Genomic DNA, 18,301 nt, shown 5'->3' on the forward strand with positions numbered 1-18,301 from the left:
ACCCACTATATCCGTTAATCATTCCGTTCTTAGATGATAACGTATCGGTGACCCGACCCGCCATGTCCACCACTAATAGTGCATCTTGTGAAAGTTGACTTGTTTTATGACTGATCTTGAGTGCTATCTTTATACTCCTGACTCAATGTATGTTCTTTGTTTCATCATTCTTCAACTTGCTCATTATTGTTTTCTTTTGGCACTGATTGTTGTAGAGATTCATTTATGTAAGTAGTATTTAGAACTATTTTATAGAATGGATTGAAAACTCGGTAGAAATTCTTAATAGAAATGATTTGACTTAAAAGTAAACTACTTAACTTGACTATGGACACGTATTTGAACTATTTTTAAATGAAAGTTATTTTAACTTGGAGGCACTTGGAGGCATATATTTGTGTTTAGAGATTAGACTTAAAACGACGTAGCACTCATAATTTAAATAATCTTAATTACAAGTGATTCAAGTTTGTAAAAAATGTATTATTCAACAACGTATATAATATTCTTTATTGCACAAAATATACATAAGAAAACAATAAAATACATTTAGTTCGCAAAGGTGGACTTATCTCTATAAGAGATCTCTTCCAGCCAACCAGTGGAAGTGGATGAGTTACAAGTAACGTATAATTTAATAAAAGTGAAATTATTAAAATAAAGTCAATTAAGGTCAATGCTACAGATAACGCACCGGCCAGTGCTCTCTCGGCGGTCCTTGAGCGTGTACATTGTTATCACGGCGCGACGTTGGAACTGTGCTAATGTACCACGCTCGAGTTTACAAGTGCGTGCTAATACCTTGATTGATAACTGTACACTACACACTGTCTGTCTGTACATTATGCTTAGGTTATAAAGGTATTGAGGGTCCTTTTAATACATATTTGTTTTTTTGTTCGGCCACGTTAATATAATGAGTGACGACAGAATTTTCTATTTTATCTATATTATATAAAACTCTTTTGTTATTAGGACTAAGGCGGTATAAATTAGACATATAGGTAGGTTAGGGGCGGATTAATAACGTATTTCTCGAAATTCCTACGCCAACGCGAATAACGGAATTTTTCATTTCAAATGCCAACAAAGTTTTAGGCAAAATTACTGTAATATGAGAGGTAAGAGCGAGACTTTGTTATCCTTTAAAGTAAAACTTTCGATTATATTTGAAAAATAAAAAAACATAAGAAAGAGAAGAGACCACGTCTGAACCAAACAGAAAAAAAACAGGCAGATAAAAACTAAAAATTAATTCCAATTTTTGGATAAAAACTAAAAAATAGCTGAAAAAAGAAGCACAAAAATGATAGTAAATTAACCAAGCACTGAAATATACTAATTAAGTTATTCAGTCAATTGAACATAAAGTAGGTACTACAAATTCTTTTTGAAGTGATACTTGAAAACAACAAAGTAATATGTGGCAATGCTGTTAATTGGTTTTGCTGATATCTTTTATAAATCTCACATACATACATTTTAATAACGATCTTATTTATATCGATACTTTAAATGAGATATGATTTGTACAATCGATTATTACGTCCCACTTTTGGAGTGACGCTATTTTATCTTATCGTTTTCATTGATTTAATGATAATATGGGATTTAGATTAATTTTGATATTATATTCGTATACACTATTCTGGGAAAAATTGTAAGCTATGTATATACAATTGTATAAATGTCATTTAGTCGCGTTATCTAAAGTCATCCTGCCACTTAGCGCCTTCATTAGATTTAATAAATGTTGGTAACAATACCGAAAATTGTAAAATTGATTGTCATTCTATATGACACTTGTGTTTAATACAAATATCTTGAATACTGTTTGTTCAAGCGCTCTCATCATCATCGACAGCCATTGATTGTCCACTGCTGGACATAGGCCTTCCCCAATTCCCGCCACCACACTCGATCCCCAGCTCTTTGGACCCACCCGCTTCCCGCCAACTTCTTGGTTCATCCCACTGGACGTTTTGTACGGGGTCTCCACTCTAAGACACGTCTGCCCCAGCGGCCGTCGTCTCTACGACAAATATGCCCCTCCCAAAAGCCCCAAGCGCTCCAATATACCTTTATTTTTTCTTTATATTTCTTTAAGCAGGGGTTGCATTACTTTACTGATATCGTTATTCCGATGTAAGCAAAAATATAAGAGAAAAAAATCACTATATACAGTTAACGTTATAAGGTGAAATAGTTGTACAGAGACTGCGCTCAATTCTTTCTGGCTACCCACTAGGGCGCTAGGAAAGGCATAAACTTGAAAAGAACAAAAAAAACAATACTTTTATACTTAGATTTGCATAATGGTAATCAAGCAGACGTATCGACCACCGAAATTACAATATTATATATATATAATCACCACTCATAGGTATAGCTCAGATGTGTTCGACAGATAAAATCTTTCGCTTAATGTCATTGCAATTAATAGTTATTGTCCGAGATGAAAGCACCTCCCTGCCCTCTGACCTCCGACCGTCGATAGCGATAGCTCGCCGCTGCCCTCCCGGTGGGGTCGCCGTTGCTAAACATGTCCGCGAGTTCACGTGTCATTGTTTTATTGCTCTCTATACTATTGATAGGTTTCGGGTTTTGCTTGGGTTTCTTCTTTTTTTTTTTGTAGCTTCTACTTCTGTACCCTGTCTTACTTAAATAAGTGTCTTACTTTTTCCGCCGCGCTGCTTGGCGCGTTGGAAATGAAGATGACGATGAGATAACGGGAAAAAGGTTTCAAGGATTTAATTGTTATATTTGGAAGGAAAGGAAGGAGCAGTTAGTAATAAACTACATATTTCATATTTAATTTTCTTGGTAAATGATTTACGATAATGAGAACCTTACTTCTCAGCTGTACTAACAGCTAGATTTCTGTATGTAATTGTTTGATTTTATCATAACAGATTTTATTTATATATTTAGTTTAGTTAATTGTTCAATAATTTAAGCTATCGTAGCAACATAATTATTTTTAACTCATGTTTATTATTTCATGCGTTTAACAAGGATTCAAAAATGTCTATTTATAATGTATATTATACATCTCTACAACGACAAACAAAATGCGTGGATCGGTAAAGTCAATAATTGAACCTATTTATATAATAATAATATCTAATATAATGATAAATGTATCGTAAACGCTTGACACCGTCGCGATAACCCGCTACGCGGCTACGTCCGCGCTCCGCTTCGCCATCACGTGAGAATATTCTCGATTTATCACGAAAATTATGGAATTTATATATTTTTTATTTGTCTTTCCGTAGATATGTATGTATGAAACATATAGATATTTTACCTATTGCTCAGAGTCAGGGATTTTAAAAAGCTAGTTAGAGCTGTTTCTACTGTACTAGGTTCCCTCTGTCTACCTTTCTGCATGCGGGATACAGCGTGAAGCTAAAAAATATAATAATATAACAAAAATGTATTCAAATATACTATATGTATTGTGTAGTTCTTTCTGTTCGTAATAAGCGAATAACACTTCTAAGATCTTTAATTAGAAAAGCGTGAAACAAGATATAATCACGATAAAAATGAAGTTTCATCTGTTCTCGACTCCATAAGTAAGGATATTCCATCTCCAAAGTACATTATAAGAATAGGAAAATATAAACCGAACCGAGATCGTCCTATAAAAGTGTGCTTCGACTCAAGTTCAATACCTAAGCTGTTACTACGTGAAAAATATAATATAACTGATAAAAATATAAAGATATACCCTGATAAAACTAAAATAGAACAATTACACCTAAAAAAACTTAAGGAAGAGCTAAAAAAAGGCAGCAAAATGGTGAAGATAACTTGATTATTAAATATAAAAATGGATATCCTAAAATAATAAAAGCGCCAAAAAACTACAAAATTCAATAAACTTACTTAACAATACTCCTGTAACTACAATAAAAAATAAAACCTCTAGTATAACCTATGGAATAGTAAACACATACGATCAATTAAAGAAGAATTTATACTCACAAAACTTTCTCTACTCCAATATTCGAAGTATAGTTAAACCAGGAAAACTAGATGAACTAAAATGTATTATAAAATGTATAAGCATAAAACTACAGTTTATTTTATTAACTGAAACTTGGATAAAATCCGAACAAGAGGCGAACAGAATACAGATACCCCATTACACTCATTATTTCAATTTTAGAACGTCTGGAAGAGGTGGTGGAGTATCTATTTTTGTACATAACGACCTGGAACATAACTACACTAGTGAAAAATATACTAACGGTAACAACTACTTATGGATTCACGTAAAAAAGCTTAATCTTGATATTGGAATAATCTACAAACCAGGTGATACGAATACTAATCAATTCATAAATGACCTTGAAGAGGAATTTAATCAGAAAAAAAGAGCTATTGTATTTGGTGGTTTTAATTTAAACTTACTGTCGAACAATGAAAAAGTAACACGATACAGAACTATGCTAACTGAATGTGGATATACTGTATTGAATAAAATTGACAAAGAATTTGCAACTCGTACTACAACTTCTAGTAATACTATTCTAGATCACATAATAACGAATATTAAAGATAAAACTTACCATCTAGCTTTGACTGACTCTGCAATCTCAGATCACATGCAGATATTTCTCGCAATGAAAAAATATAAACTTGTACCACCCAAACGAATTCAGTACGAAGCTATTAATTACGATGCTTTACGAGAAAATGCTGAAATTTACCCCTTTAACTCGGACTCTCATTCATATACTAATCTCCATAAAGCCATTAACCAAATAAAAGAAAAACATAAATAAGGTGATCAAATCTAAAATACAAAATCTCCCACAAGCCGATTGAATTAATAAAGACATTTTGGCAGATATCGAATCAAGAAATGAAGCATTGCGCAAATTTAAAATGGATTCAAATAATTCTGACTTAGAAAGAGATTATGCAAGACAGAAGACTGTTACGGCAACTAACATAAATAATAATAAAGGAAATTACGTTGACTCTTTTGCGAGATGTAAAAATAAACCTAAAAAAGTATGTAATCTTATTCATACATTATCTAACTAGTGGACCCGGACGCGGCTACGCCTGCTTGAACTATAAGAATATTTTCGCGTCGGACATACTCATACTATGCCGCCCGAAGGCTAAGTCATTTCGAATCAGTGACATCTCCTTAATTATTTATTAGTATGTTATACAGTAAACTATAATTTCAATCTAGATAAAATGCTAAAAGTGACTATTATATTTATTTTCATAAGGATGAATATCAAAATGTCGCGGTAACGGTTGCGTAGCGACGCGACGGTTGTTATTAACATGGCAGAATAAATTGCATGTCAAATTAGAAAGTACTTTAAAATATATTAGTTTATATGTGTAATGTTATATTATATAGCCTATAGCACTTCTGAAGAATGCAGCTTTTATACAAAACAAAAACAATGTAAATCAGACCAGTAGATCCAGAGATCTTAGCATTCAAACAAACAAACAAACAAACTCTTCCGCTTTATTATATTACTAGCGGACGCGCGCAGCTTCGCTTACTTATTTAGGGGTGAATTCTAAGAAACCACGAAACATGTGTTCAATGAAATATTTTTAAAAGTCTAAATTTCAAATTTTATAAAAATCGGTGGCGATTTAAAGATTTTTCCATACAAACTTTTAACCCCTTATTTGCTACCTTAGGGGAAGAATTCTAGAAAACCATGAAACACATGTTCAATTAAATATTTTTAGTCTAAATTTCAAATTTTATAATAATCGGTGGCGTTTTAAAGATTTTTCCATACAAACTTTCAACCCCTTATTTGCACCCTTAGGGGAAGAATTCTAGAAAACTATGAAACACGTAATTAATTAAATTCTTTTAAAAATCTAAATTGCAATTTTTATAAATATCGGTGCTGATTTAAATTTTTTTCCATACAAACTTTCAACCCCTATTTCACCCCTTTAGGGTAAAAATTTTTCAAAATCTGATAAATTTGACGTTTCTACCATCAGCGGTTAAGGCTGTGCGTGCGTCTTACCTCAGTCAGTGAGGACAAGTCCTTTTATATATATAGATATTAGTTATCTAATAATAAAATAAAATCAAACTGTGTGCTCCCACAACTAATGACTAGTACAGGCTTAATTACTGATGGTACGAAAATATGTGAATATTTTAATAAGTTCTTTGCCACCATTGGTTCCGTGTTGGCTACTCAGATTCCTAATAAATTTCATAATAGTACAGTTTTTACCGTAAGTAGTCATAAATATAATAATAATTTGTCAACATTAACACACTGTAGTAGAAGCGAAATATCTAGAATTATTGATAATTTAGACTCAAACGTAGGCATTGGAATAGATGGTATTAGTACAAAAGTAGTTAAGTGTTTGAAGGAATACATTGTTGGAGAATTGACAGACTGTATCAATAAATGTCTAGATGAAGGTACTTTCCCGGATGCTTTGAAAATGGCAAAAGTTGCTCCAATATATAAGTCTGGTGTAAAATCTGACCCCGGTAATTATAGGCCCATCTCTGTTTTGCCTGTTATTTCAAAAATATTTGAAAAAGTTATTTACAATCGACTAGATAAATATTTATCCCAGATTGGGTTTATTTTCAAACGTCAGTATGGATTTAAAACGAATTCAAATACTTTATGCGCAAAAATAGACATAGTGACGAAAATTAAAAGAAATATAGATGCTAAACATATAGGCTTAGGAATATTTATAGATTTGAAAAAGGCCTTCGACACTGTAAGTCACTTCATTCTATTAAAGAAGCTTATAGGAATAGGGATCACCGGTATTGCTTATAAATATTAATTTATTTGTAGACGATTTGTTAGGTAAGATTCTATTAAGAATCTTACCTAACAAATCGTCTACAAATAGTAAAAATTGATAAATATCAGAGTTCGACACATATTATCACTTTCGGTGTACCCCAAGGATCAATACCGGGCCCCTGTTATTTTTAGTATATATAAATAATATCAGTGAATTATCACTTCATGGCGAACTTACACTCTATGCAGATGACACGAGTATTTTTTATTTTGGACATTCCTTACAAGATATTGCGAAACATGCCCAACAAGATCTTAATGCATTAAGCCGATGGTTCCAATATAATCTTTTAACAATAAATATACAAAAAACTCACTATATAATATTTAAAGCTAAAAATAAAAAAAGTACACAATTTTACCCCACTTTCTATAAACAACACAGAAATCAAGAAAACCAGCACAGAAAAATATTAAGGTCTAACCTTGGACAGTGACCTGACATGGACGGTGCATATAGAAAATATTAAATCTAAGTTATCCTCCCTACTTGGTTCGTTGCGTGGTATCTATCGTTGTCTGCCTCGTAGTGTGTGCTATACAATATATTACTCATTAGTTCCGTCAAATCTAACTTATCTAGTTGAAATATGGGGAGCCGCTGCAAAAACTAACTTAAAATCTTTGCAAATAATTCAAAATAAAATAATAAAATTGCTTTTCCATTTCAAGCCATTAACATCTACAAATAAGATATATAATGAAACTAAAATTTTAAATATTCGTCAACTGTATCGATATAACACATTTATTCTTATCCATAAAATTTTACAAAACAATTTACAATCGGAGCTATCTTTTCTGACCAATAAACAAATAGGAAAGAGACCACTTAGAAGTGCAAATAATATATACTTACCAAAAACAAGAACCAATTATGGCAAAAAATCTATTATTTATGAAGGAGCAGAAATGTACAACAAATTACCTCAAGATATAAAAACATCAAAAAAAATTTATAATTTTAAAACTAAATTAAAGGAGCATCTTATAAAAATTAAATAGAATCCGACCCTGTATTATGACTTCTTCAAATGTGGGTAAACCTAACTTCATTGTAAACGGTCATGGTCAAATATGTATAAATTATCTCAATATACCCTCTTTCACTTACATTTGTTAATTGAGTATTTGATATTGTTTTCTTTTTGTTATTTACCATGTTTCGCTGATTCCAACGCTCACATTGTTTAATATGTATTTATTTAAGATAACTCTGTATTTCTCTTTAAGTGAAATGTAATTTCTTTTGAGAAATAAATAAACTCTTTAACCACAATTGTTTATATATTTTATTAGGGCATCTTGATTGAAGTTTGACGAGCAGTGACGACTGATATTGTTAACTAATGTTTAGCATCGTTCAGTAACGTTGCGCTCGTCATTTCGTCACAATCATTTTGCTATTTTTATATCGTACGAATCTCTATGAAACAGTTTAGTCTTTCATGGACATGGACATGGATCGTAAGGGTAATACTGACATATTAACTTTATTGTAGATTAAATCCTATAACCGAATTCGTGTACATTTAGTATTATATATTATGGGAACCTGACGTTTAGAACGTCCCGGTAGGCTCTATTCGTCTACCGTAACCACAGACCACTGCAAAGTGGCGTCAAGTTTCATCGCCAAAATCAAAGATCTTATTATATTATCTTTATGTAATAATTAATTAGTGTTTTTGATAGATGATATATCCTTAGGCATATTTTTAAGGAAATTTCATATCTTTTTTTCTATAAAATGACGAAAAACGAGATTATAGATAATCTGAAGTAATGTTATTACAGATGCGTGGCGTCCCCGCCCAGGAGCGCGTGTACACACTGCGCACGCGCCCCCCCTCGCTGCTGCCCCCGTCGCCCCTCAGCCTGGCGTCGTCGGGCGACAAGTCGGTGGCGGCGCACGCGCACTCACCCTCGTTGGAACGCCCGCCCTCGTGCTCGCAGAGTACGGCCAGCTTCGTGTGCTACGTGTGCGGCGTGTCGGCACCTAGCTCGCAATTGCGGCTCGTCTACTGCTGCGCCAACCCCGAGAGGGAACCCTACTACCCCTTTATAACCACGCTCAAGCCGCATCCGGACGCAAGTCCGATTAGTCCGCAAGGTCTGATTTTTGTTGTTGAATTAGATTTTTGTTGACTAGGGCTCCAGAGAGAGGAATCTCCTCACTATACTTGCCGTCTCCAGCATCATTGCCTGCGTCTGCATCACTAGCAAGCGAAGTAGTCCTAATATTATTTGGTGATGCAGATATTTTTGGTGGTGTTTATAGAGGGAAATGGTGAACGGAGTTGATTATTGTAGAAGTTCATTGATCTTTTTAAAATTAAAATCAATGTAAAAAACCTAAAGTAATTCTTGGTTTTTAATATTGCGTTCATTTACTTCTGTTATTGTAAAATATTACAAATATAAACCTCTTTTGTGTCGATTTGAAATTTAATCTGTATATGATAAACCTTTGTAAATTTCTCAGTAATATTTTCTTTCAGTAATGTCCTATTAAATATACCTTGTGTGTAGTGTGTATTAAACTCACACTGGAGAATAACGCGCATGGCTAATTGCAGGCATGGTGCAGATATGCGCGTCGTGCTACAAGAGTATCCCGCACAAGTACCCCGCCTACAGCGAGAATGGGGACGGGGCGCCCAACGCGGCGCACAACAACGCGCATACTAACAATATTAGGTGAGGACTGTGTTACAATAGTAACGTAGTCGTTGAAGTAGGGATAATGCAAATATTTATTATGCAGTTTCATGCTTTATCCCTTATATAGCGGGATAGATGGAGATCTATTATCCTATCGCCCAAACGCTCTGATCTTTACATTCTATATGAATTTAAGGCATTGCATATTGAGTGGCGGAACAAAGTTTCTATCAAAGTCAAATAATGAAAATTATTTCAATATTATCATTACCCCGAATAGAGACCTTGAACCCACTTAACCCAATTATCCAAGCCAGTGAGATGGCTGCACTTACAAAGAATTTACTTGCAATTTTATATTCTCATGGGTTTATAGGTTGTAGCAATAATATTTTTGGGTCATCGTAGCTAAATACTTTTTTGGTTAATTGTAGCTATTCTAACTTATGTTTTTTTTTCAGCTTCACTCTGTATCCCGCATATAGCAGGGTAGTCTGAGGAAACCTAGTGTTAAGATACTGTTCTTCATTTTTCACAGAATGTTTTAAGGCATTGCATGTTGAGTGGCGGAAGTCACCGCTGCGCTTTGCCTTAAGAGAGCGAAGAAATGAAAATATTAATAAATAATAATTAATTTCACTGAGTGGGAATCGAACTCACAATAACCTCAGTTATGATATCTTCTTATAAAGTTAATTGTTTCGTCCTTTAGGTTCAAGCCATACGATATGAAACCGGGCCAGGGCGCCAGCAAGCGGCCGTCCAGCGCGCTGGCCACCAGCCCTCACAGTCAAATAGTTGCTGAGAACGGCATGGGGTTGTACAGGTCTGGTGGTTTCTTTTAATATCATTTGATATATCGTTTAACACTGGTATTAAATAAATTTAAATGATCATTATTTTATTTATTATTGTTATGTAATAATGGAATAGATAGCAGCTAATATTTATTACAAAATTTTATGCATACTTACATAATGAATGTATATCATTATAATATGTCATTAAATTTGAATGGAAACAAATCTTCAATAATTACACACCTTACATTTTTTATTTCTAACATACATTCTACAAAATGAAAAACATGGACTATGGAGTGGGTATCCATAAGCGCTGAATACTTTGATTCAGCTTAATATATAAACTTCGAATGACGTTTCACATCTATTAAACCATAAAACAATAGTTACAACACTTATCGCGGTTGCGTTGAGTTCCGCAACTTACACGTAATGTCTCTCATTCAGCTTCATGGCGAAGTGGAGAACAAAGTATCTTGACACTCTGCTTTCAGCCTTGCTTTCATGATGCAACAAATAAACATGTGTTTCTTATTTCCCTGTCAGGTGCTACGTTTGCGCCGGCCTGTTCCCCCAACAATCAATGGAGTGGCTATCAACCAGCGCTGAGTACATGAACTCCCATGCGATGCACTTTCCCTGCCTCGCCGGAGCAGGCGCGGGTGCGGGTTCAAATTCGAATGCCCCTCGAGGGGGACGTGTCCTGGCGTGCTCGAGGTGCGTCAGACACCTGGCGAGGCAGTGGGAGCTGATGGATGCGGAGCGTGTACCTTTGGAGCATAGAAGGTATAGTGATAGTTTATTAATTTTAGTTCAAAAAAGCAGAAAAGCAATAAACATAATTATATACAGTAATGAAATGTCCCTACAAGATAATTCGGAGTCACGTAGCATTCGTAGCACTTCGTAGCTTTATATTAAAGTACGAAATGTATCAATTTATTTTTATGGAATAAGAATATTTATATTAGTATTTATGTATAGAAACAATACAACGTAAAATGAAGATTTTGAAACGGTTTTGATATTATAGTGTTTAATTACCAGAGTTAAGATGTGAAAATAATTCATTCGTGCGATGACTATCGATGCGGGTATCATACTCACAACCGTTGCGACACGACGACCTCACCATTATATTATTTTTCGTGTATTTTATGTTATTATACATACACACTCTACATCTGCAGATACAACATCCCCTCCCCCCTGCCGATGTCGATGAACGGCGACCGAGTGATACCCACGCCGCCCTCCACCACCTCGGACAGGACGGTCGCCAGTAATAGTGGTGAGATTGGTTATATTTTGGTTTTGTATTAAATGATTACTTAGCAGTGTAGTGTTGAAATTGATTTTAATATCTAATTGCTCAAGCGACATTTAATAGTTCCTAGTACTGAGTTTGGGCTTTTCGGTCGAAGAATTAGCTAATTTTTTGTCGAAACCAAAACTATGATAAAAATTGTCTTATATATAATGGTTGGTAATATTGCTGAATTTGGCGATTTTTGAGTACAGCATAAGTCAAGTTATATATTTTTAGTTTTAAAGTTTCTAATATAACCTAAACTAATTCAAAACCGCCATATCTATAGCTGCAGTGGTGTGAGATCATAAGTACCATAATTAGTATGTTTAATGCATACATTTGTCCTGCAGCGTGCACGTCGATCTACTGCTTCCTGTGCGGGCTGCACTCGGACCTGACGCTGGCGCGCGTGCTGTTCGGGCAGCCGCAGGGCAACGCGCCCTACTTCCCGTGCCTGCTCACGCACCAGGTAACCACTTGGGGGTGTAGTATACTCGATTCGGATTATTCTCATAAATTGATACATTCACATAGTTTAATTATTATATGATTTATAATTTCTTATATATAACATTTATTAACGTTGTTAAATAATATATATTTGTATATAACAGAGTCATCCAAATGCGGAACAGTTGCGGGAAAACGGGTCAGCGTTGGTGTGTACTTTCTGCTATCACTCGTTACTAAGTCAATGGAGGAGGTAAGTCACATTGGACACTGGTGGGAACACATAAGACACATTAAACGCTCAATCACAATCTCTATTATAGATATAGGACTATTGAGGCTGTCGTGGCCCAGGGCACAAGGTGTGACTGTAACGCGACGGTTGTGGGTTCGATCCCCACTCGAGGAAATGAAATATTTATCTAAATGTATATTTAGATAAATATTTCATTATATATGTCTTCGCTCTGGTTTCGAGGCAAAGAGCGGCTTTGAGTTCCGCCACTCAACACGCTATGCCTCCAAAATTCAGCAGATAGTGGGGAACGGAGTGTCTTAGCACTAGGTTCCCTCTGCCTATCCTGCTGTGTGCGGGACACATCGTGAAGCTGATTTTTTTTATTGATATTTTTAGAGATAGAATGATTATTATGACAGACACAGACACTACCATAAACGCATACGGTGTAACAGACATTATCACAGATACTGGCATTGACCACATCAATGAATACTACTAATATCTTTAATGTTTTAATTTTTATTATTTGTGACGAGACAAAAGTGGGTAGACCGCAATTCGTCGCGTTTGGCGTTCCATCTCCGGCCACACTGCTAGGGATAAAGCGTGACGCTACAAAAAAACTCCACATAATATTTTTATTAAGCGAAGGAGGCTGAAATTTAAGTGTTTAAAAAGATTGTAGATTACATTCTTATACTTCAGAATGTTTGTCTGAATTAGATTACAATTTGTAGGATCGTCAGGTATATTTTTCTATGTTGTTATTCAATATGTATTGTTTTTGAAACGGTGTATCAGGTACGAGGCGCTTGGAGGCGTGGGAGCGGAGAGGCGCGCGTACAACACGCACGACTACCACTGCCACCTCTGCGGGATCAAGACGTACCGCAAGCGCGTGCGCGCGCTGCCCATCAAGGTACCACCTCACCCCACCCCTCACTACTACCACTCATTATTTATATATTTATTTGGATTTTATGGACTTTTTCCATACGTTACATAATTCAATACACAATGTTTCAAAAATTTGGTGAAAAGAGTGAAACGAAGTGTGTTAACATTAGATTCCTTTTCCTGTCCTGCATCTTTATTTAACAGAGAAACCAATGTAATCAACATCTTACCTTACTTTTTTACACTCTTTACTTTTTTAATTTATTTTGTATTGCTTAAAATAAAGAAGTTTATATAAAGAAATTCAAATTTAAATAAATATTTTTATAGGAATTCCCATTCTTAATGCAAAGGCGGACGGAGAATTCGTTGTTATTAGAGAACGGAGACTACGCTGTTGTATGCTTAGATTGTTATGAAAGCTTAAGGTAATCAGTTTTATTGTATTTTTTTATTTTTCATAGTTCGGTTCAAAGTGAAGAACGGAATGTCTTAACACAAGGTTCTCGGGTTTCTTTTACCTGCTATATGCGGGATACAGCGTAAAGTTAAAAATAAATTTATATATCACTGAAATATATTTTTGGTAGAAAAAAGTTTTTAAAATTAGTATTTTTTTAAATGTTGCACTTTGTTTTATTGTGAAACAAATGTTATACATGACAGACTTTTTTTAAATTTATTATGCCGTTGATCTTAAAAAAAATGGAAGTTTTTATTATTATTTCGAATTAAGACTTTTCAATATACGAAAGTATTGATAGCGATCTCTATTGGTAGTGTTATGACACTTGCAGGACGCAGGCGGCAGACTACTCGCGGCGCGGCGTCCCGGTCGACAAGCGCGAGTACAACTGGCTGCAGCAGCCGCCACCGCCCGAGGATAGCGCCGACGTCACAATCGCGCGCCTGCCCTCCGGCGACCGCAGCGACAAGCTGGTGAGCACTACCACCGCCCCCTAACACCCACTACCCATACCACCACCGCCTCTAACCCGCGTGCGTCTGTGTGCAGATCCCGCAGTCGCTGGTGGTGGCGCGCGGCAAGCGGCACAGCCCCAAGCAGCCCGCGACTGATAGGCGGCCCAAGGACAAGCCCGATACAGGTAAATAATATAAATGAAAACAGGGCGTTACCAATAATATACTATCATCGAGCTGGTCTGATGATGGAGTAAGGAACTGTGAAGAGCTTCAGAGATGAATAAACCCACTCCAATTCAGGATCGTATAATTCATACGACCCTCCGTGGTATTTTTAATTTTCTTACTTAAGTATTTATACATTTTACTTATTAGGACTGTATGGTCAAAGGGAACCTGGAAATCTAATGTTAACTAGTACTAACTAGTATTAAATTTTTACAAGATAATTAAAGCAATTTATATGGAAAAAATAATGAAAACATTAAAATCTAAATAAACAATCAGATAAAATTGTAGCTCTAAAAACGTTCTACAATTGAGACGAAGTAATAGTTGTAGCGGAACGCGTCGTTTCCTGCAATCCTACGTAATTGTAGAACGGGATAGTTCTAAAGGAAACTTAGAAGTGAATTAATAAGACGTTTCTACTATTATATTGTGTTTTATTGCGACGTAGACCGGGGGGTGGTCTAGACTAGGGGGTCGTGTGTATGTTATGTGTCGTTTAGGGTTTCACTAGTTTGTAAATAGTGGTTAAATCTAAGAGGAATAACTCTATATATAACTAGGTTCGCAGTATGAAGCTACAAAAACACCAATGTAGCAATTGTATCACTATAGTGTAAAATTAATATTATTGCATGCCCCATATCTAATTTTCTCCCAGTGCTTTGGAACGTTTTGGAACGATTCAATTTATCTTATGTTATAAAGCGGCTTAACAAGACTTCTATTAGTCGCAAAGCTGCCTGTAGTCCTGTAGCCCGCACGCGCGGCGCTAATCCTGTTGCCGGTCGCGAGACCCTTTGTGCTCCTACTGTAATCAGTAGGAGCACAAAGGGTAAAAAACATAATTGTTTAAAAGTTAATTTAAGAAAAGTAGGGTTTTTCTAAGGAAGGGATAGGATCGTGGGTTTGATTTTTTAGGGTTTTTCTTTAAAAATATTGTTTCTTTATTGAGATTTTTTGAGTTTTTCCGCTCAAAGGCGGAACTCAACGCTGTGCTTTGTCTTCTTATCAGAACAAGGTTATTAAAATAATTCATTCCCCCGAGTAGGAATCGAAACACATCCGTCGTGTGTTCAGTCGCGCGTTGTCCCTCTGCGCCACGATGATCCAAAATATGTACTTATAAAACATACATATAAATTATAAATATTTGCTTTTCATTCAAATTTATATATTAGTTTATTAAATAAATATATAATTTACATATATTTCATATTAACTGAAAAGCTAATGCGCCATTGCGCCAAAACAAGCTAACGCACGCTAATTGGAGAACAGGAAGCTAGCACTCTTGTTCGGGGGTCGCTAATCCACTTGATGGATTCTGTTACGCTACTTGCGTAGTAGTTGTTGTTAGCTGAGGGAACATAGCGTTAACTTACCCCGATCTCCACTTTTCACCCAAAGTCACTATTGCGTGTTTAGCGGCAGATTCTAGAACTGCACGTCCTCCAAAAATCACAACTAAAATATGTTTAATACTTTTTAGTTGCATAATGTTAACAGCAGCCAAAATTAATTTACTGTGAAATATTACCTTATAAAGATCATCGTTTCCAAATTAAAAAGAAGTAAAGTCATAATAATATCACCCAGACAACTAAAATTGTTATATTTCACAAGAAAAATCTTCTAAAGTAATAGAATGTTCTAAAGCGGGCATCTCTAGTCGAGTGCTCGCTGGAAAGTTCGTCCGGATAAAGTTGAGTTAATTCCGACTCCGAGCCGGGAGTGAGCCGCGTTAGATACGAGAACCTTCGTATTGTTTCTATATTGTGTGGGACTGGATATGATGTTTATGCTAAACTCTGTGTAGGGATAAAGTTAGTCTCACATTATAGAATTTTACTATGGACTCACTTTGTAAAAGCTAACGCCTTCGTAAGCGTGGTTTTCTTAGATGACTACGGCGGCCTCAAAAAAACTTGAAAAAAAAAGTGGAATGCGCAGACGCAGTAGGTTACATCAAAACGATTAAACGTGATGTTATATAGCGTTACAACGTTTCTCGATAAATGGACTATGAATTTTATATCTATATACCAGAAGTTCCTGAGATCAGCGCGTTCAACCAAATAAAGTCTTCAGCTTTATATAATATATAGAATAGATAGTATAGACTATAGAGAAACGAGCCGCGTTAGATAAGAGAGCCTTAATATTGATTGTATTTCGGCGTGGGACCGGGAGTAGCGGTTATTGGAAGCATTAAAGTTTGTTGTAGCTTTATAAAAGGAAAAGTATAGAGATTTAAGAATTTATTATTGACAGAATGACTTGAAATCATCAGGAGTGGTTGAATATTGATACCGTTTCAATTAAAAATAATAACAACGTGTACGTTTGATATAAAGACATTTAATTTTGGCCAGTTTCTTACACGTACTATGTCTTATAAGATTGTAAAAACTATTATATTTTTTATATATAAAAAAGATTTTTCCCTCGCTATTAGGGTATTAAGTTAGGATTTCTTTCATACAGTTTTAAAATTTAAAAAAATATCAAAAAATAAATGCTTCACATGAATGAAGTGTTCGTGGTGAAGCGAATATTTTAATGTTTTTTCTTAGCTTTAATAGACTAAGTGAGGCGTCGAATTTTTCGAACATCATACATTCAATTCGCTAAGTCTCAGAATCTGGCAAAAAGTAAAGGAACGGAGCGCCCTAACACAAGACTTATGCATACCCTGCTAGCTGTATACATATCTACTTGCAACGTACCGACCACAATACCCCTATCGGATATCCGTTCTCCCAAAGAGTTCATGAAGAACGAGCATAGACAGAGCTGAAATGTACCACGAGTCGCGCATAGCACTAGAACAGAATTAGCATGAATGCATACTCGTGACTGCCGCGTACCGTATAGCTGGAAGTTAGTTTGTGGTCTGTGCGGTGTAGTGAGGAGAAACATGCTTATCGATTGTTGCTTGTCGCTTTTTTATAAACAGGCATTCATACATATTTAACAAACGTGAAGAAAATATATTTAATTCGTTGATATTTAATATCTCTTGCACAAAATAATGTACAAAATTATTTTAAAATATCTCTTGATTTTAGATATGTATGGGTATGCTCTAATTTACAAAAAAATAATTTTAAATATAGTATAATAATTTCAACAGCAAAATATCTATACAACAAAAAAAAGTCGATATTGCTTAAGTACATCCCTTAAACCACCCCCTGTCCTAACACAACGCCGCTCATGCGATGACTGCGATACCGCGCCCCTTTACTTTTGCCTTTGTTTTGCTTTCGTAGCGCTACGTCCGATTTTATACCCCCCGAGTGCCCCCGAGTGCCCCTACGAGAGTCTCGAGAGACGTGTTTTTTATTATTTTCCACAGTGACATCGTTATTTTAACCCCTTGAAACTTCGAAACCCCTTCTTAATTGATGTTTGTTTATAGCTCGCTACCACTTTTGTGGGAACGCCTGATTTCCTCAACTTGGCTTTTAAATAATAAATTAGCGCTATTGGGGAGTATATGATTGGAAACACATGCGATGGTTGTGGGTTCGATCCGAGGGTATATTTTGCTTCGTTGTGTAGACGTATAAGGCCTAGCGTATAAGGCAGCCGTAAGTCCGTTAATGAGACGCTTTGTAGAGCTCACTAATACAGCAAGTAATCGTCACCGACAGCCACGGAAGCCTGTTCTATATAGGATTAATAGAAATTACATTTTCAATTATAGTGTAAGATGTCATCTAAAATGACTTTAAACAAATATTTATTCTATAGACATATCGCCTTAAGAAATCTGAAACTATAATAAATATAGATATATCATCAAGAAAAAGATTTTCCCACAACTAACACTACGTATATTTACTTTGTCAGCAAAAAACAATCATTTACCCTGTGTGTAGTCTGCCTGCGTTCATTACGTCCAAATATTCTGGCCGTCGCG

The 18,301-nt window shown here is 35.4% G+C and overlaps 1 protein-coding gene across 3 annotated transcripts in view; it reads left to right on the forward strand.

Moving 5' to 3' along the window:
* Positions 1-18,301, forward strand: part of px (MAP7 domain-containing protein plexus) — a 137,881-nt gene that overhangs the window by 77,645 nt on the left and 41,935 nt on the right. For all 3 annotated transcript variants that reach the window (XM_085194467.1, XM_085194479.1, XM_085194468.1), the window contains 11 exons: positions 8,652-8,967; positions 9,434-9,554; positions 10,231-10,344; positions 10,868-11,107; positions 11,512-11,612; positions 11,984-12,102; positions 12,248-12,336; positions 13,126-13,243; positions 13,552-13,649; positions 14,019-14,160; positions 14,237-14,327. In XM_085194467.1, the coding sequence (XP_085050593.1) occupies positions 8,652-8,967; positions 9,434-9,554; positions 10,231-10,344; positions 10,868-11,107; positions 11,512-11,612; positions 11,984-12,102; positions 12,248-12,336; positions 13,126-13,243; positions 13,552-13,649; positions 14,019-14,160; positions 14,237-14,327 (1,549 nt within the window). The remainder of the gene's footprint in view (positions 1-8,651; positions 8,968-9,433; positions 9,555-10,230; positions 10,345-10,867; positions 11,108-11,511; positions 11,613-11,983; positions 12,103-12,247; positions 12,337-13,125; positions 13,244-13,551; positions 13,650-14,018; positions 14,161-14,236; positions 14,328-18,301) is intronic.

The sequence above is a fragment of the Heliconius melpomene genome, chromosome 12, assembly GCF_056956725.1.
Source record: "Heliconius melpomene rosina isolate 202511_hmr_F chromosome 12, ASM5695672v1, whole genome shotgun sequence".
Lineage (NCBI taxonomy): Eukaryota > Metazoa > Arthropoda > Insecta > Lepidoptera > Nymphalidae > Heliconius > Heliconius melpomene.